This window comes from Ischnura elegans, chromosome 3 (genome assembly GCF_921293095.1).
Source record: "Ischnura elegans chromosome 3, ioIscEleg1.1, whole genome shotgun sequence".
Lineage (NCBI taxonomy): Eukaryota > Metazoa > Arthropoda > Insecta > Odonata > Coenagrionidae > Ischnura > Ischnura elegans.
In genome coordinates, this window is record NC_060248.1 from 25,960,647 (window position 1) to 25,981,116 (window position 20,470).

Below are 20,470 nucleotides of genomic sequence, written 5' to 3' on the forward strand. Positions count from 1 at the left end.
AACCATGGCAATATTATTCCCTCAAAAGCATTGGGCATTATTCGTACATCATATCTGTGTGTATGTTGGCAAATAAGCTCAAAGATACATACTAGAAGAGAAATTGTCAACCACTAAGTAATCATCCATTGGACTTGCTAGAGAACAACCCAGCAGGATATTTTCAGGTATGCCCACAGCCCAACACCATATTGATACTAAAAATTATGCATGCAGCCAGTGGCGTAACTATGGGGGGGAATGAGGGGGGATGAGTCCCCCCCCCCCCCCCCCCCGAAGCCTCAGAGAAATTTAAAAAAATATTTTAAACTATTGTCTAGTTTTGAGATATAATTATTGCATTTACTCAAAGTGAAATTTTAAGTGCCAAAATGCTGCAAAATGCATTTCCAGGCATGTAATTTTTAAAAACATTTCCCAGACTCGAAGAAGAAAGAAATTTCTTGAAGGGGGGCCTCACCACCAGACCCTCCCATCCCCCCAAAGCATATTCCTAGTTATGCCACTGCATGCAGCTGGTTTTCACCAAAAGAGATCCTAGAATTCAGAGACAACAAAATTCAGACCTACAGACAACTGAGGCTCTTCATTCATTAATCTGTAAACATTACATAATGCTTCAACACTCAAGTTTGGACTTATCAAATCGTTATCTAATTTTATCTTTAGCTATACAAGCAGGGAGAGACAGCTCGACATGTGTGGACCAAAGGTGATAAGAATTGCCAATCCCATTCCTACATACTTATCACTTCTCAAGATAATTAGAGGCAACTAAATTATCTCGAGCAATGGAATCTATACAACACAACATGCGTAGTACTTTAAGAGAAACCCAAATCGGAACTCACCTGAAATGTTGACAATTCTGTGCATATTATGGTCTCAGATATGAAAAATTGCTATGGCAGGTAACAGAACTATGAATTGAGAAACTAGCTTTAGGGAGGTTTCAAGTATTGCGCAAGCACATTTTTGGCAATTTATTTCGAACCCCTTACTCACAATGCAAGGAAAAATATGCATTAGCCGAACCTAAGCAAACCAGTTACCCCTTCCACAGGAGTGCCTATGTAACACTTAAATGTTCCCTTATTCTCTTTCTGGGTGAGCTGGAACCTTTGCACATCACAAAGGAATTTTCATGCACAGTTTACATTAGCATTAAAGTTGATGAACAAACTTGAATTCATCTTTTCCTAAGTTTTAAAATACATACACACATGCTATTCCAAACCAAAGAATGCAGATGCTAATTTAAGCTGCAAACATGGGCCCTAATTTGCCGAATTTAATCAGTATGAATCATGCACTTAAATCATGAATAAATAGCTATAAATATCATGTAAAATCCTGACATATTTTGAGATTTTTCACTGATATTTACACCACCTTATCAACAAAACTCAAGTATGCTTTACATTCCATAGAGCACACATTACAAATGGAGGGTTGCAAAAAGTTTTCACACAAAAATAAGGAACCATTCAAGGTTTATACTTTATGCCAAGGTTGTGTTAGGTAACACATAGCATGGGAAGTATGAATTGGCTGCCTCCTTAGAGACTATATAAAAGTTTGGAGGGGTTAATTTCCCCTAAAATTTGCATTCGAGTTTGCTACTGACTCAAACCAACTGAATCTAAAATTTTTAATTGACAGGGTGTGTGAAGAAAACAAAGAAACAACTTTTGACAATCAAGTGTAGTGATTTTAATATACTCAAAGCAAATATATGTTATAGCAATAGAGTTTTTCTAGCTGAAATAATGGTATGCTTAAATTTTCAACACTAAATCATTTAATCCATGAGATTGATTTTCATCACTTATCATGGACGAATAGGATGTTTTCTAACAATTCTATAACAGACAACACAACTGCAAATGATAGCACTAAGTAGGGTCATGTACACAAAATGAAACCAAATAACAATGAGAAAATTAGTATTTTCATTATTTTCCCTAAGTGCAGAGCATCCCTCAACCACACAAAACTAAATGGGAAAACTAATGGTACTCTCTCCCCTTCACATAATTCTCTTAATTTCTTTAACCCCCAGTCATTTGACCCTAAATATTTGATTAGTCCTCAAAATGCTTTTGGGATCTATTACAAAAATAAAATCACAAGCCTCACAGAAATCAATTCTTTTTGTGAAGATTGTCATCACTTAAATTTTACGCACCACTCATAGTGAGTGAAACATAAAACTTGCATGATGAGACTTTTGACGCTTAGCCTGGCTGCCTATATCTTCTAGAGACATATAACACAATCACATAACAGATTCCCAGATAGAATTGCATGATCTATGGATGCTAAAACAAGTTTTGGAGCACAAATCACAGAAACACTTGTCAACTATAATAATTAGAACAAATAACAAATTTTTTCAAGTATCAAAATATAAAGAGCTATATAATTTTATTGACTAAGTAGATAGTATGAGGTGATTGAATTTCCAGTTAAAACTTCACGTTGCATTAGTAGAACAAGTTTTTCATTAGCCACGGAGAGGATCCATTTAATACACCAGTAAAATATACAGGGACATCAGCATATAAAATGTTTTAGCAATGCTGAAATTATCAGTTTAACTATCCACAGCTTTTGAAGTTTAAATTTCGTAAAAATCACAAACATGCTCACAATATATTTTATCTAAGACCAATTTTGAATCTTTGTACATTAATTATCTTATATTAGCCATACTTTTTCATTGTTACAAACTCATTTTTATCAATACATAATTTCAAATGAGTGATAATGAGTAAATTCAAATGAGAAAAAATTCCTGAATTACATATCAAACACAAAATCATTTCTCTCGAAACATCAGCCTCAGCCTAAAGTTAACAAAAAATCTTACACTTACACCCAAAACTATGTTCTCACCTTCAAATGTTAATACATGAAAAACAACGATTAAAGTAATATAATAATAACTAAAACATACAGACACAAATGATAATAGATTACCATGGAAGGCGACCATATTTACAAGCTTAATATTCGAATTCTAGTGACCTTTTTATAAATAAATAAAGCCATCTTGTTTGGCAGTGTGAAAAGAAGTTTCCAAGAGACTGGATGTAAAAAATCCGCCCTGTTTCCCTTTGGTAGAAGTTACACACACAATACTAAAATAATAAACTTCACTGCAGAAGAATACCTTTACACTACAGCCACCTAGTTTCCTCTCTATTTCGTCACAAATACTTAAAAACCAAAGAGCAAATTTCTCTTGGGTTTGATCTCATAAATCCCCTCTCCACCAGGTCTCGATGGAGAAGGAATAGAGGCGACCACTAAACAGAGTAACTCTGCAGCAATTTTAACTTCCACGCGACTCCTACCAGAAATTGACTGTAGCACTTTTCCGTGTGTAATCAAGAAGACCAACATTAAATGCATTTGAAAAAATTAAACTTGTCCATCAAAAAGATGTACACTAATTCAGATCTTTCATGACTAATACGTTAGGACCTGGGTATGGGGGTCACCACTTTTGAAATTGGCTGCACTCGTATTTGACGATTACTCTTCAACAAGTGATTGCCAGAGAAATCCATCTGAAGTTTTGGCTTGTGTATCCTCTCATTAGGCAAGAGAGGAGCTCCGTCTTCGGCCAACTGAAGCAAAATGCGAGCTATATTTTTGGCATCATCAAGTCCACAGTGTGGCCTTCCCTCGAATGTCATGTCAAGGTATTCAAGCATTAGCTTTAGGCATACCTAGAAGGACCAAAGAAAAGGAAATTATCAAGGCATATTCAAATGAATACAGGCACCAACTATTATTAGTTTGTCAAGAAAAAAATGAGCATCCATTAAAAATTAACTAATGGAAAGATTCTTGAGTGCTTTGACTTGGTATTACAGAGGAAGGATATAATTTTTTAAATTATATAATTATTCACAGACGCATTATTTACTCTTTCCTTCTCATTTCAGATCACTATCCTGACATTTATAATACAGTAACAATACCGCAATAATTACAGTCAGCTCTCACTTTCAGGCTTTTCAACATCTCTGTGCTATTCTGTATTTTTCATACATCAAGTTCAGTTTCATTGCTGACCAGAACTACATACATATTTGCTTTTTCCCCCACAGACTGAGAATGGAATTCATCTATTTCTCAGCCTACAACCCGGTGTAATCAATAAATGTCACACTAATTTAAAATTAGTCAAACCTTATTTTAATTTTTCCACTAACTTAACTGGTTTTGTACTATTTATTTGCACAATTACTTAAATTTCATATTAATAATAAAATTTCAAAGTCCATAATTGATTAGTGTCTGATAGGAGCCACAGACCCAACTTCTTTCACATTGGAAATGAATTATTGTTTGACAGTCTATGTACAGCTTTCATAAAAAACTCAACCAAATTAATTCAGATAAGCTACGCAGACATTACTTTACACACAAACAATGTTAAAAACAACAGCTGAGCTCTATTTATAATTTGTATCAGTACAGCTCAACATAAAGAATGCAAGTATAAGCCGCAGTTCGCACGTGACAAAAAAAACCTGCGAGTAGGTTATTCCACAGCATCAAAAAGCACTGATAATGTATACACACTATGAGTGGGCCCCTCATTGCAATGAAGGATCAAAGTTACCATCTCCTGAGGAACAAGAGAAGGTACAGCTTACAGTGACTTGAGAATAAGGCTTTATAACACAAAGAGCCTTTCAGGTCTACTTACAAGAAGCGTAGTTGCAGTGATATACATACACACCTTTTTTTGCTTGCATAGAAAAATGTACCCTGTCTAAACACACCATGTGTAGTAGAGAGTTTTATAAGGTTTAAATGGATGCACAAAAAATTTCTACAAGTCATTGCATCTGTGATGTAATGAATCCATCCACAGAGCATCTTCAATTTCACAAAACCATCATCCAACATTCCTGACCCATAACCATAGAAGAAAAAATACAATTTAAGTACATTTTCCACTCTATTTCAAAATTTGCTTCACATAACTTGGAATCAATCTGTTAATCCTACAGTAAATATTTTATCATTTTACGACTTCGGAAATAAAAATTATCAATAAAAAGGGAAAAAAGTTGAGATATTAAAAAAATAAGATGAAATGAGAAATATACTCTCCAATTATAGAAACTCACATCCAAACTTCTAAAAATGTAATTGTGTACACATTACTTCCTGTTAATATGGCCTCTAATGGAATGAGCAAATATTATGTGAAAGGCTCCTTGAAAAAATCTTTCATTTCAGACATTTACTATGTCCCTCCACCACAATTAAGAGCATATTCCAGCAAATAAAGCGTGACATGCTAATAGGAAAATACTTAAACACAAAATCGAACACTAATTTTCATTCCTGTGAAGGGGCTCACACTCAACATAAAGGAGCATGAATTTTCAAGTACATACGAGTCAAAGAATCATCAGCATTACCTGCTTGGTGTCATAAAAGTTGTGGAAAATTTTCCGTATGTTCACCCACTTGTGTGCAAAGTGAGGATATTCAATTTCCGATATCTAGAATGAAAAACAGATAATCAAATAGGTGTGTAGCGGGTTCTCATGCTTAGGGATCACAAGTGATAGATAATACTATAACATCCTTTAACAACACTCTAAATGTTCACTGTAATCTTTCCAGGAAAATTTATTATCTCTAAAATATACATCCCATAACAAAAAATGATCTCATGGATAAAAGCGGAGCGTATAAATTAAATTGGTGGATTCATATTTTAAAGAGTAGAAATTACCATTTTCATTTTATCAGGGATATGTCCCACAATACATATGTTTGTTTCTTTTTAGTCTTTAATAAGGCCAGTTTAGCAGAGAGGAAAAAATAGAAATAACTTCACTGCTCACATTAACACTTACTCAAGAGAGAATGTATAAATTTTCGAGAAGATTTACTCTTTTAGGTGCATTTGACTCTGAGAAAAATCATTTTCAGCAATTTTTCACACTTCAATCACCAAATCAGTTTCATCCCGAAGGTTGGGTTAAACAGGTAAGGGTACAGGCCACACAACACCAAGCCACAGGTGAGCTAACAACATGCAATCCAGGTCAGAGAGACAGTTCCCTCCCCTACGCCATCTTGCTCTAGGCCATCTCTAGGATTTTTTTTACTTCTTCTTCAAAGTTATACGCCCATATCAACTCAATTCAAAACTCAAATGCCAATAAGATATTATTCTTATCCACTGTAATACATAAAATCCACTTCTGTCATTATATGATTTAACGGCGAAAATTCATATTGCTCTCAGCAAAGTCATTATTTAAATCCGTCTTGAAATCTCTGTTCAAGAAGAATATGGAAAATGTTTCTGGCAGGACTTCTTCTGCATCAAGTTCGCTTTCTTATTACCTGAAACTTCAGCAACGATTGTGACTGTCTTATGTGCTGCCCATTGATGAAAATGATAGAAATCGCTCATTTCTGACACTTCTTTACCTTATCATTTTGCAGCTAAATATCAGTTCATTTATTTTCTGTTGATAAATCAACTTTTTCTTTAATTCATCAACTCAGCAGATATAGTGGCAATAATTCATCTAATATGTGTTTGCAATCTTGAATCAAAACTGTCCTTTTAGACACCAAAATTCAACAAATATTGAGGTATGGTATGGTATTTGGACGATGCAATCGACAGCCGAGGCCAGTTGTGCCATCAGGGATGGGTATAGAAGGAGGGATGGAGAGAAACCCAGCATCAGCATTACCCTGCTCTTAATGAAAGGCGCCAAGGGACCATGGCTTAACGTCCCATCCGATGGACAAAGTGTTGCACTTGAAATGTCCTCCACACAACATTCAAGCACGGATTGGGCAGTATCTGAAAATTGTACACCACCATCAGCATTTGAACCCAAGCCCCCACGGTGGGTAGCCTATACCAGGGTTCCCACTCAATCTAAATTATAAAAAATTCACCGTTTTTTCCAGGTTTTCACGGTCTAAATGTCTTTAAATTCACGGTTTGTAGATAAACCATTTTAGGCAGAAATATTGATCACGTAACAATCATCGGCTCACGTTAACTAAAACTTTAACGAACGCAACAGACACCAAGAATGCAAACGTAGCAATCAAATTGCTATCTCTTCTGATGTCACATGTCAGCTCCGGCGAAAGGTTGTGAGTGGGAAAATAGAGGGACCAGGGTGCCAGGGAAGTTAAGAAGAGTCTGAATTTTTGCAAAGGTCAATGAACACTTTGGTTACCAGTCTTCCTGGCTTTGGTACAGGCTTAAGGTCAATGTGTCATTACGGCACACGGACAAATAATTGCGCTTCGAATATGCGTGTGCAGATAAATCCATGGCCATGTCTGCACGTGACTGACCTTGAAATGTGATCGAAATATCCATTTTTCTTTTAATCTGTCAATCGTTGTTCTACGATCGTAGATTGAGAGATTTTGAAGGTTTTATGACGAAATTCACGGGTTGTTCGAGGTATTTTCACGGTATATGAAATTCATCCAAACTGATAGAGGTGGATGAATTCTGTTATTTGGGAAGCAAGATAACTAGTGACGGGAGAAGCAAGAAAGAAATTATCAGCAGAATAGCCCAGGCGAAGAGAGCATTCCACCAAAAGAGAGACCTGCTTACAGCGGGAAACTTAAATATAGAAGTAAAGAAACAATTTATAAGAACCTACATCTGGAGTATGCTCCTATACTCAATGAAGTGAGTGAATGGAAGTGAGGCATGGACAATGACCGCAGCGGAGAAAGCAAGGATAGAGGCCTTTGAAATGTGGTGCTACAGAAGAATGATGAAAATCAAATGGATCGACCGAGTTAGTAACGAGGAAGTCCTAAGAAGGGTAGGAGAGAAGAGAAGCCTCATGAAAACCTTAATAAGAAGATGGAACAACCTTATAGGCCACATCTTGAGACATGATGGCCTGATGAAGACAATCGTCGAAAGACAGGTGGAAGGCAAGAATGGAAAAGGAAGACCTCTAACAAAATATATGGAACAAGTAAAGAGAGATGTGAAAGAGAAGAAATATGTAGGAGTGAAAAGATTAGCTGATAGGAGAACTGAGTGGAGAGCTGCGTCAAACCAATCCTAGGATTGCTGACCAGTGATGATGATGAAATTCACGGCTTATTCACAGTTTTAAGGTTTTCAAGGTTGAGAGGGAACCCTGCTGTACTCTAGCCACCCCACCAACCCGATCCCCCTTCACCACTGTTACATCTAGACTTAATTCACAATGGTCTTTAAAAACAGTTCTTTTGGCTCTTACAAGATATCCTACTAACAGTCAATGATGCCCCGAATAATGTCTCTGTAATCAGACAAATTTGACTGCTCCTCCAAGAGTCCCCTAACACGGTGAACAGCTACGAAGCACCTTTATGCCACTGCTCAAAATATGAGGCAGCCCTCACAGACAGAAACCCTGCACTCACACCCAGGGGAATGCTCAACCATATTAGGCAGCACATTTTCAAGGCAGTAACATTCTTGTGATTTCAGCAAATTCGGAATTCCACTATGCCAGTCTACAAGAAGAGCAATTGAAGGAAGGCGGTAATTGAAGTACCGTATATCTCCGAATATAGTCCCCCCTTTTTTTCCAAAAATGGCCGCGGAAAAGTAAGGGGGGGGGACTATAATCGAGTGTAATCCAGTTTAGCATACTAAAGGTGACCATAAAGTAATAAATAACGGCATAATGGCTAATGTTCTCGTAGTCTTTCTATTTGAGTATATTTATGAGGATTATAATCAGAGATATTAGTAAATACTGCCACGTTTTACCGGAAATTAAGACAATTTTTACCACAAATGTTGTACAGATACGATTATTCCAATTCAAATAGCATATCGAATATGCGTTTTCACGGAATCCATCGGGTAGCCGCTAATTTTTCTTGGAAAAGTATTGTTAGAATAATTCAATCGACACTGATCACTTAATGACGCAAAACAGTAAATAATTAAAATGAAAACTAAACACACACTATCATTATATCAATCGAACACTAGAATTGAATCAATAGTATATGTACCCGTCGCTCATTTAATAACTACACGATTTAAATAATTGCGAAAAATAAACAGATAAAGTGAACCCGATTTAGCATTTCATTGCGTCCGTAGCTACTATACGTCCGTGCGGTTCGTGTTTACAACCACTGCCTTTACCGCCTTCACAGAACAAGAATGCGCAATAGGTGATGCATTTGTTTCTGAAAAGGCGCAATAATCGACGACTTTAAACCAGAAGCGCCGGCATTACTGCATTTGATCGAAATACAGCGACTCAGCATCGAAAGTGTAATCAATTTATTGAGGAATATCTTCAATTCGTCAGGGTAAATAGGATCGATAAATTACGTCGCATAACGTTTCGCAATTATTTCCGCGATATTTTCTTTATTAAAAATAATTTTACGTTCAACAGTGAGGTGATGGATCAAGTAGAAAGATGATCAATCCTGCCGCAGATTAGAGGCCTTCAAAGACGGAGTTTTGATGCCAATTTAAAAATATCCGTTGCAGACTACGCCGTAAATCATAGTATTTACAGCGCTTGCAAAGCGCTAATACATCGCGGAAGTCATTTCGGGGGTCTCGATGCGGCAGATTCAAAGAATTAGAGGAAAATATCGTCGAATTTGTGCGCAAATGCAGAGCAGAAGCTCTTTGTGTAACTTATGCAATGATTCGCGACGAGGCATTGAAAATTGATATAATTTTTTTCAGTTTTAATGTTTGTTGGAAAAAGTTTATTTCTTAATTTTATTACTTTGATATTTGTAAGTCCTGTAGTTTAATTATTTTGCTTAGCAGGCATTTGATAGCAATATTTTTATAATATTTATAATTTATTTAACACAATTTTATTTAGATTTCCTAAATTCTTCAGGTCACTTGGATTTGTGATGACTTGATGGGTGTGTTACACTGGATCTAAGGAAGTTTCAGGGCCAAATGCAATACTGTTTATGGGCTTTAAGTTAAAGCTTATATATTGACATTGTCTGTAGTCATTTGGAAATCAAAAATATTAATAATTTGTGAAGGTTTAAAAAATACAATAGCCTTGGATACTTAAAAAAAATTCTCATTTCTTCATTACATCTGGTTAAGGAACTATAAATTACTGATACATGCAATGGATCACAACATGTTTTAGGTATAGTTATTTTGTTGTGATGGAAAATATGTGAACAGATTTGTTCTTAATCTTCACAGAAAATAATAGTTTTTATCGAATCTAGAATCTTAACTTGCTAACCACAGAAAAATTGCCTTCCTTTACATTTTAAAATTTTTCCCAAAACTGAGGTCTCAAAATTGGGGGGGGGGGGGACTATATTCGGGGGGGGAACTATATTCGGAGATATACGGTAAGTGCCATTGCTTGACACCTAGAAATCAACAAAAATATGGTGAATACGTGGCTAAAGCGTTTCAGGACATTAACAGCTAAAATCAAAAGCAAAATACAGATGGCCCCAGTGTACTGCTGCCAAACAAAACAATCACATTCACTTCAGCTGTAGGGACCAGCCATTGATGGTCAGCAGGACTGCTACCATAAATAGATCACTATCTAAGAATTGCAGTCTCTTGCGGCTAAGAAGACTACTCGATACCTCCACTGCAAAAACGCTCAACAATCGCCCACTGAATCAAATCCGCTCATCTAGTAGCCCAACAATACGAATCCGCTCAGCTGGCAGTAGCCGGAACATAAACGCTCACCTCCAAGCTTGGAGAATAGGAGATGAGTGTTTATGCTCCGGACACAGCCAGATGAGCGGATATGTATTGTTGGGCTACTAGATGAGCGGATTTGATTCGGTGGGCGATTGTTGAGCGTTTTTGCAGTGGAGGTATCGTACTCTCCGAGGTTGGTATCCACAATTTTATGCCAGTAGTGAAACCAACAATGACAGACAAGTACAAAGAGGCTAGGCTATGATTTGAACGGATTTTTTTAATAAGTGCTACAAGCATCGTGGAATATAGTTATCTTCTCTTAAGAGAAAACTTTTAGAAGCGATGCGCAGGAAAGAATTCAACTTTGGCACCTGCAAAACTCAGGGCAAAATATCTAGTATAATTTTATTTATGCATTTAAATTATTTCGTGCACTTATGCAGCGTAAAATTAATTCTTTACGTTCCAGCCCCCCCACATGTTTTGCCAAACCAAAAGACTTGGGCACATTAGCTTATGTTTTTGGGAGGAGATGAGGGCAGCAGGGCCTGGACTTCTAGAAAAATTCCAAAACGGATGATCCCCAAGATTATGACAACATTTTAACGAAAAATTTTGTCCTTTTTACATCCCAGGTTGTCCCTGAGGGGGAGGAATTGATTTTCATTCAAGACAACTACCCCATACACAGGGAAGAGACTTAGTGGAGAATCAGCATGTAGAACCACTGGCCTGGCCTTCACATTCTCCAGACTTTAGTTCCATTGAAAATATATGGTGATTCATTGTTAGGGTGTTGGACAATATTGAGGTGAAAATGGAAGAAGATCTTGTAGTGCACGTGAAGGAAGTCAGGGCAGACTTACCTAGGTGTCCTCCTCAAAGAAAATATACCTCGACCGATCGGCCTATTTATGAGAGAGTGTAAATTGAAGTTCAGCACATGCATTTATTATCTTGCATGAGCTGCACTATTCCTGTGGTATTAAACATTGTACGTATCTCATTTTACATTTCCCTTTAATGATTTAGAAATGAAAATACTGCGGAAGACGGGAAAGTTGTTCAAATTTCTCTCCCACTGGTACTCTAGAAAATACCGAAACTCTATTTCCAAACTGGGGCAAGTGGCGCCACTCAATTCACTGCAATACTTTGAATTTGACTGTACACACTAAATTTAGTCGTACCTAAATATCATCACGGACATGTCGCATGGCAAATTGCACTGTGAAATAGAATGCACCTGATGGAAGATTTAATAGCCATGAATCAATAGTCCACTGTCCAAACATTCCTCTCTTTTCATTCGTTCTCCTTTTCCACAATCATAACTGGCCATTACCCTTACTCTAGGGGTAAATTTTTAATGGCCAAATTAAAGAGGTCCCTTCCTCTGACAGACTATTTGATTTTGCAACACAACATAAATATTACCTAAGTGTGCACAACAGATGTCTTGGCGCAACTGAATTTCTGAAACTTAAGGGCTGTATTCTTAGTCGACCCTACATATCCCTCCCTACATAACATGCATTTCTCAATCGACCCTACATAAGAGTTGGAGGGTGACTCCCTCATCAAGTTCTCTGAGAAGATGTGGATGATGATGCAGCACCAATTTTCCACTCTGGTGGCGTAATGGGACCTAACTATGAAACTAAGAAAAGACGACTGATAATTTTCAGGCATATTGTTAGGGCAACGGCTCAAGGTAAATAAACAATCCATGTTATCCGCCAGGTTGTGTCGGTACCTTAATTATCGCCGCAAATACTCGCATATTGAGCCAAAAGTAGAACCTTATTGTCTTTAAATTATTTCAAAAGCGGTCTGTACAAGATAGCAATAAGTACGGAGCAAATATGATCATTGATGTGGGAACTTCATGCATCATCAAGGTTCGTCATTCGCCTTCACCTTCCGTAGTTAAGTTCATTACGTGGCAAATAATGGCATGAAAATACGTTTTCTATGGTTATACGTAAACGAAATATTGGTTTCCCAAAAGTATACCAAGTGCCAAACGTGAAAAATATTATTATGTATTCGCAGAAACTAGGTGCATGTATACCGCTATATTGTTCTTAATTGTTCAGTCAATTTAAAATTTTATTTAGCTTAGTGGCTGTAATGTGGTAGTATTATTACCTTTCTGCTGTGTTTCTGTACATTCTAAAATGGTTTGTGTGAGCTCACCTCCCTTAATATTCATTGCAACATATATTCTTTAATCGAAGTGATCAGAAGACGATATTTGGCCGCCATGTTTTTGTAGGGTGTAGGGCTGGTTCAGCTACCCTACATCAAGGAGGGCCTGTTTAGTTCCAAAAACGGCCATATGTAGGGCTTGATGTGGCGTATGTAGGGCGAGATCGGTTCTTGCAGGGGCTGATGACAAATCCAGGGTTGGTTGGCCCTACAGGGTTGACTAAGAATATGGGCCTAAGACCGCACCAGCTTTATTCTAGACAGCTCACCGATTACTATTAACAAGAGCTATCTTTTATGCAAAAACTGATGATGTCAATTGACATAAGCCTGATGTAAACTAGGTAATTATTACTAGCTACAGATAAGCTGACAACACAGAATCAAGCTTAGTGAATACCGACGACACCCAACTTTTTCTTACGGTCAGCTGACAAAAATCTTTGCAGTAAAGAAGTGACTAGGGGACCAAACAAGGCTAGTATCCATATTAATATTTTGTTCACATTGGATAACCTTTATCCACAGTGTAAAATGGACAAGGGAAAAAGAATGATATTTGCAAGGAATGATAACACTTAATATCTATCATTGGTGCTAATTCACTCATCTGGTGGGTACATAGTTGCTGTCTGTAAATAAAAGCAAGACACCAGAGTATGAAGATCTATAATGTCTTTATGTAAGTTGGGTGGTTATATGGTGCATTTTCGTATTCATTCACACATTCATACATTTAGACATTAACTTTTACAAATTAATGTACTATGTAAACAGGTCTTTAGACTGATAGCACTCCTCAAACTCAGGGGTCCTGCTTTTTTACAGAAAAGCAAATGAACTACTTTCATCATCAATACTACTTAGGCTTTGAGGGATGTAAGCACAACAAGCGCTTGCAAGAATGATTTACATCCTATAAACTGATGCATCTTTCACTATCTAACAATGGATTTTTTTTCATTTATAAATATGACTTGGTATATACTTTAAACATTGAACGATCATGGTGTTGATGGTCCAATCCCAATGAGGCAGACCAAGAGATATAAAACCTAAAATTTTAAAACTTTTACGAGTGCATTAAAAAAAGAGTTCACTAAAAACTTGCAAGCATAACCTACGCACAGGAATCTGAAATGTAGACAAAAAAAATTGAAGATTGTCGCCTGCTATGTGAACATGCATACAAAATAAATACACGGATACGACTATAATCAATTCCACTAAGGAAGTGGGAGTCGTAGAATCTAAATGACAAGATTAATTATCATTGATATCCTTTTACCTTGCACTGCCCATATAGGAACCGTCCCATGTCCCACGGGCCGTCTGTGACGACAGCGTAGTTGTGAGCCGTCCCGAGATTTTCTTTAAGCCAGGCTTCAAATTTTTTCAATACTGTAGGAAATTCATCGGCGGAATCTACTTGCTCCTGTTCAAAAATGTTAAAATACAATGGTAAATACACGAATACGACGGTTGACAAATGAATATCACATAACACTTCGATAATCACCTGTGTGATTCCGGTAAGTTCTGTGCAAAAATCTGACAAAACCGGATTGATGGTTGGTTTGCAAAAGGCTTGAAAATGACTTATGATTTCTTTCCTTTCCGTACTGACTAAAACAGCAGGAAACTCAATGATTTCGTGCCTGAGAATTTGAGAACTCATTAATATATAAATAGAAACAGGAGAAGATATTACAAACAGCTCACAAATTATCGTATGAAGTAACTTACGGGTAATTGGGAGTGTTCACTTCTTCGCAAGTTGCTTCGAAGTCCACAATGACATAATAAGGCAATACTTCAACTTTCATGGGTATACCTGCCTCTGTTAACTTCGTCCTTTTATAGTAGTGTCGTAATCGTTTAGACAATACTGTATAATTACCCATTGTGCTCAAATCGAAACATCTAAGTGTATCCACCAAAACACTCCGTTTCATCATTTTGATAGAGCAATTGATAAGTGCTAGTTCTTTGTAGACAGGGTGTCTCAATGGTGGATTATCACTTCCACCAAATATTCCACTCGTCTCCCCCTGTAAAGAGCAAGAACTTTAAAGACGAGTTTTGAAAAAACATAACCAAACAACGAAGATACTTTATCTAACCTCTTGATAATTTTGCCATTCCATCACGGCAAAGATTAGCTACTTCACATAGTGTTTATCACCACTTCATTAACACCCTTTCCTGCACATCACACGGATAAGTCATTTGAAAGAAACGGATGAAATAATCTCACAGCCTACACGACGAAATCCAATGACTGACATCAAAAAGGAAACAAACAGACTGAGGAACCCAACAAATTCAAAATCTACGTCAGAGAATCCATTGCTGCGAAATGTTTCCTAAATTTCATGATTCTTCCTTTTAACCCATCCAAATAGGCTACTACTTCGGTGTGTGCTGACCCCAAAATCCTCTCAAGTTGTTTATTTATTTTAATTCTAAAATAGTGGCGCTAGCGGTAAATCGCGGTTCTGAAGTCGAGATTTGAATGGTGAACCGGGGAAGGTCGTAACACGGACATTGTTTAATATTTTTAAAAGCCACTAATTTCCAATATAATCCTCTCATCGCGTTCTTGTTTTGTGCGTAATATACCGACAGGATACAGGCCAACGAATAGGAAGAACTCTGAGCTGAGAATTTTGAAATAAAAGCTCGTGCAAGGCCAGCGGCGGATGCGAAGAGGGGGCATGGCGTATTAATTGTCCCCCCTTTCTGCCCCTATTTCGCTCGGACCCCAACTACTGGTGCGAGACTCAGACTCCCTATCTACTCCCACCTTCCACATTCTGCCCCCTCTGGTTATTATCCTGGATCTGGCGCTAAATAACGGTGACGGTAAATACTCAAAAGGTGGGTTACCTCAGTGGGGCAGCGAGGGAGGGGGTTTTGGGGGATAACCCACCCCCCCCCCAATGCTAATAGAAATTTTTAAGTTGAATCTATTTTACTTAATTGGATTAATATTGCTTATAGAATAGTGTACGGATTAATAAAATATCCCTCAGAAAGTCCGTAAAAATCACCATTTTGAACCATTTACCTAAATTTGTTTTCCAGCGGAGAGCCTCCGCACCTCCCGCTTACCCTGGCGGGTATGCAATACCCCAAGCCCCCCAGTATTAGTTGCGCCTGAACTCTAGCCTTAATTCCTAGCTGCGCCCCTGGGATACCAATGTTACTTTCATGCCACCAAATATTGCTAATTGTGTCATAAGTTTAGATTTCAGGGAACTGGTTACTTTTACTAAAAATGTCTTTTAATCGCTTAGAATAAATAATGAGGAGGAGACTTTTTCTTCCTAGGAGATTGGAGATTGGTAGCGGAAGTACTGCAGCACCTGCAATGGCATCCATGCCATGCATTATTCTTCGAGGCATATGCTCATACCATATGGTCCTTCCAGGTATATGCTCTTACTTGTAGATGCTGACACCATTCTTCCATGGTGGTACGGAATAACATGCTATATTTAATCAATTCATATTTTACTACCATGGTTTTGGTACTTCTCGAAGCTTTAATCACTATGCTGTTTATTTATACATTTATGACGGTCAGAATATAAATAGCTTCCAATTTATGCTGTAGCGCAAATAAAATAAACCAACTTGCATACAATAACGTCCGTTAATAATCATGTCCGTTCTAGTGGCGAAGTTTTTTATACGCGAACTTACTTGCAGCCAATTAAATTTAAAAAGGTATATTTTTATTGCTCAATTTAGTTAACGTTATATTGGATTCGTTAACGATCAATTGATCTGACGATCTAGATTCGCAACTGGTTCTTAGTTCGTGTAGTTTCGTACTTGGAAACACGTACTACCAAGGTCAGTAAAAGTCTTTTACTGACATTGCACGTACTTACGTCATTTGTACCATCTATCGGAATTTTCTTGCGCACGGAAGCTTTTGTGGCCACCTTGCGGCGGACGCTTGCAAATCCTAAGTATAATATCCGTGTTTATGATTATTGTCAACCTTCCGGGTTGGTCAACCTGTAATACGAATTTCTCACCTCATTTGTTATATGAGAAATTTATATGTTTTGATTAGTTACCTTTCATTTCTAATAATGTGGAGGACGCACTTGCCCGAAAAGCTTCGCTCATAGAATTGATGTGAAAATAGGTTTCTGTGATACAATGGAACATGAGATAACTGAGGAATTCAATACCAATTCCCATAGTTCGTGTATGCTAAACTGATAATCCATTCCGTTATTAAATTTTTCATACAGACGTAATTCAAAAACAAAGGAAACATTTACTTGTGGAGGATCGTTGAAGCTATGAGAACATAGCTGATAGCTTATTATTTATTGCGTCGTCCGTGCTTATGTCTAATTCTCACTTATTTATGCCCTCGGGCTTTCCCCGGGCACCTCTTCAAAATGGTATTGGACGCTACATTTGCCAACTCCAGAGAGTTACCATAAAATTCTGTAAAAACAATGGAGCTAGTCGAGGAGTAAGGTACGTATTATTCCTGCAAAAATGCTTTTCTTTATCTCCCCTATTGATTGCTACCACAATTAAGCAGAATATCTGTATCATGACCGAGTATATATTGTATTGTCTCGAAGATGAGGATCATAATTTGTCGGGCAAATTGCTGATGACGAAATTTTCTTCGGTATACCATTGACTGGAGGTGGCGATGCGCTTTGAGGTTTCGAAATTCCACCGTAGATAGATACTGAAATTCAGCCCTGAGGACGTTGGCAAAACATACTTTAGAAGCGCTGGTTATGGTCAGCAGGATCTAACCCATTTGGAAAAGTGGTAAAATGTTCTCATGTTATCGGTGAGGTTTGCTATTAAGTTAAAAAATATTCTAATATTTCAGGAAATTTTTGGAAAATAGTCTTTTAGATTATGCAAAAAATCACCCGGGTGTTGTAGTGTATGTGAAACCTCGTCGCCATAGATCTCCTGCTCTGTCAGCAGAATACTGTAAGTGGATGCTACCATTCTTACACACAGCTCGTTTGCACATATTCTACAATTTTATTTCATTTTCTTCAAACTAGTAAATGGTGAGAGGCAGTATGTCAATTGCCACAACTTCACGGAGGATGAGGTTACAAAGTGGATGGAACTCCTGAGAACTCAACAAGGGGGTTTTACTATGAGATACCGGAAGACATGGCACACTGATAGCCCCTCAATCCAAGGAGTGTGGACTCCAATGACCAACCGACCTCCACGTCTCAACGTAGCAAAATTTCCTGATGTATGACAATTTCATTAATTTGTTTTTTGCTTGTTTGATCTGAGTGTGCATTAAATTATGCTTTGATTTTTGTATCAACAGGAGGAATTGTCTACCCCTGTAAATTTGAAACCAACTGCTACTCAACAGATTATTGAAATCTATAAGGAGCAACAAAACAAGAAAGAAATTCCTGAATCTGAAGAAGATGAGCGTTTGAAGAAATGATGTTACAAATATCCATTCTCCCAGAAGTTTTACTTGTCCTTTGTTACTGCTTCCATTAATTTAGTTATTTTAGACGTTTAAGTTGAGAATAAAATTAATTCTGCTGTTCAGGCTTCAATTATTTATCTTTGACATTTGGAGGTTTTTAAGTATTTCGGTCTTTTCTCGCATTATGCCCCTAACCATAGCCACCTTTAATACAGGCCGGAACATGCAATTTGGCGACAGGGGTCCTACTACCTTAGCCCTAGGTGGCTATGCTATTACACATCGCCTGGGGTCCGGTGGATCTGCCTCTCAGCTGTTGATGTGGTGTGATGTTAATACAGATGGACCTCGGTTCACCTTCCCTAAAGTTAAGCTAAAAACTACGGTAGGGTTGAGTTATTCGAGTGGTTATATTTCGTATTATAATAGCTATTTTGTAAAAGTAATAGTGAGAACTAATAACATGACAAGGGATACGAGAGATTATGATTATGCACACATTAAAGGTGGCCAATCCCTAACCCAAACGGGTATTTATGAAAAAAAATTTATAGTCTGTAATTAGGAAAGGAAACTCAGTCATAAGTATTACAATAATTTTTGCATTTTGTGATTTCACTGTGAATGAAAGTGGTAACCATCCAAATAAGTACACCTCAACTTTTGATCAACCTCATTTTTTTCATGAGACGGTAAGTCCATCTAAAGGTATTTTGAGAATCCATACATGTTTTCATATAAGTGTGAATATTTATGACAGTGCTAAGATGGATGCATCCGAGGTAATATTTGATCTAAATGCAAGAAATTGGTATTTTGAGAATGCATTACACCAATATATACTATTCCTTCCCCTCCCTGGCTTACCTAACATTTGCTCCTCAAACACTATTTTCAACGTCCTTTCCCCACTCAGCTCTCTCTCCACCAATGCATACTGTTCCCCGTATATCTCATCTAGAGCTTCCTCTCCTCAATCACCATGTTCATCCCTCCATCAATTTTCTTTCCCTCTGGCCATATCACACCTTCTCAAATTCGTAACCACCTACTTTTATCTTTGCCTCTCATTCCTTGCTCGTGATTCTTTAGCAAAACCTCAACACTTTGGTCTTCCTATTATAAATCCTCATATTATATTCCTTGCACCATTTGTCTCATTCATCTCCAAGCATAACTATTTTTCTGTCTAGCTAATCAACTCCCAATCTCCCAGAACCTCACTGATTTAAACATCATTCCCCTTACTCTAACTCCTGCCTCTAACTCATCCCACATCTCCTAATGGGAATGAAGGACAGTCTTGCATTGAGGATGTATGAGGAGTCTTGGGTGGAGGATTACAAGGAAAAAGACTTAATTCGATACCTCCACTGCATGAACACTTAAAAATCGCCCACCAAATAGAATCCACTAATCTAGTACTATAAGGGATATCTAGATGAGCGGATTTGAATCGGTGGGCGATTGTTGAGCATTTATGTAGAAGGAGAGTCATGATTGCCTACCATGACTCTCCTTCAGTAACCCTCACTTGCACTGTGAGCTCCATGCATAGATTAATAATACCTATCAAATCAAAACCTATTTTCATAAGAATTCCATTGAGTTCATCCAATTTAGTCTATGAAATGCTTATTCAAAATATAAAAAGCAAACTAATATATCCTGGTTATATTCTATGTTCCTCTACATTAGGGTAATAATTATGTACTATTATCCCATCACTGGTTCACTTTCCTTTCCTATTATAAACCAAACTGATCATCGCCCAAATAATCCTTTGCCCTCATCCCCATTCACCTGTTTAAAATCCTCAGTATCACTTCTCCTACTTGCAGTGTTAAGTAAATAGTCCCATAGTCTCGGCATTCTATATCTTTCTTATTTTTTGGTAGCGGAATTCGATACCTCCACTGCATAAATGCTCAACAATTGCCCACCGATTCAAATCCGCTCATCTAGATATCCCTTATAGTACCAGTTGAGTGGATTCTATCTGGTGGGCGATTGTTAAGTGTTAATGCAGTGGAGGTATCGAATTAAGTCTTTTTCCATGTAATCCTCCACCCAAGACTTCT

At 37.4% G+C, this 20,470-nt stretch overlaps 2 protein-coding genes across 2 annotated transcripts; one reads left to right on the plus strand and one right to left on the minus strand.

Moving 5' to 3' along the window:
* Positions 1-1,689: 1,689 nt before the first annotated feature.
* LOC124155562 (3'-5' exoribonuclease 1-like) lies at positions 1,690-15,328 on the minus strand. The gene is made up of 6 exons (XM_046529499.1): positions 15,052-15,328; positions 14,675-14,979; positions 14,448-14,586; positions 14,217-14,363; positions 5,451-5,534; positions 1,690-3,737 (listed from the first exon to the last, which is right to left on the minus strand). The coding sequence occupies exons 1-6, from the start codon at positions 15,073-15,075 to the stop codon at positions 3,483-3,485; spliced, it is 954 nt and encodes a 317-aa protein (XP_046385455.1). The 5' UTR covers positions 15,076-15,328; the 3' UTR covers positions 1,690-3,482.
* Positions 15,329-17,059: 1,731 nt separating this feature from the next.
* LOC124155563 (39S ribosomal protein L43, mitochondrial) lies at positions 17,060-18,511 on the plus strand. Its single transcript, XM_046529500.1, has 4 exons — positions 17,060-17,434; positions 17,808-17,914; positions 17,992-18,194; positions 18,276-18,511. The coding sequence occupies exons 1-4, from the start codon at positions 17,298-17,300 to the stop codon at positions 18,399-18,401; spliced, it is 573 nt and encodes a 190-aa protein (XP_046385456.1). The 5' UTR covers positions 17,060-17,297; the 3' UTR covers positions 18,402-18,511.
* Positions 18,512-20,470: the final 1,959 nt, after the last annotated feature.

What these genes read in the sequence shown, in the direction of transcription:
- LOC124155563 (XM_046529500.1), top strand. Translation starts at nt 17,298, where the DNA reads ATGTCTAATTCTCACTTATTTATGCCCTCGGGCTTTCCCCGGGCACCT. An exon ending in TGCTCTGTCAGCAGAATACT is followed by an intron (nt 17,915 to 17,991) that starts GTAAGTGGATGC and finishes TCTTCAAACTAG; the next exon opens with TAAATGGTGAGAGGCAGTAT. An exon ending in ACGTAGCAAAATTTCCTGAT is followed by an intron (nt 18,195 to 18,275) that starts GTATGACAATTT and finishes TTGTATCAACAG; the next exon opens with GAGGAATTGTCTACCCCTGT.
- LOC124155562 (XM_046529499.1), bottom strand. Translation starts at nt 15,075, where the DNA reads ATGGAATGGCAAAATTATCAAGAG. An exon ending in GTGAACACTCCCAATTACCC is followed by an intron (nt 14,587 to 14,674) that starts GTAAGTTACTTC and finishes TCAAATTCTCAG; the next exon opens with GCACGAAATCATTGAGTTTC. An exon ending in TCCTATATGGGCAGTGCAAG is followed by an intron (nt 5,535 to 14,216) that starts GTAAAAGGATAT and finishes TTTTCATTCTAG; the next exon opens with ATATCGGAAATTGAATATCC.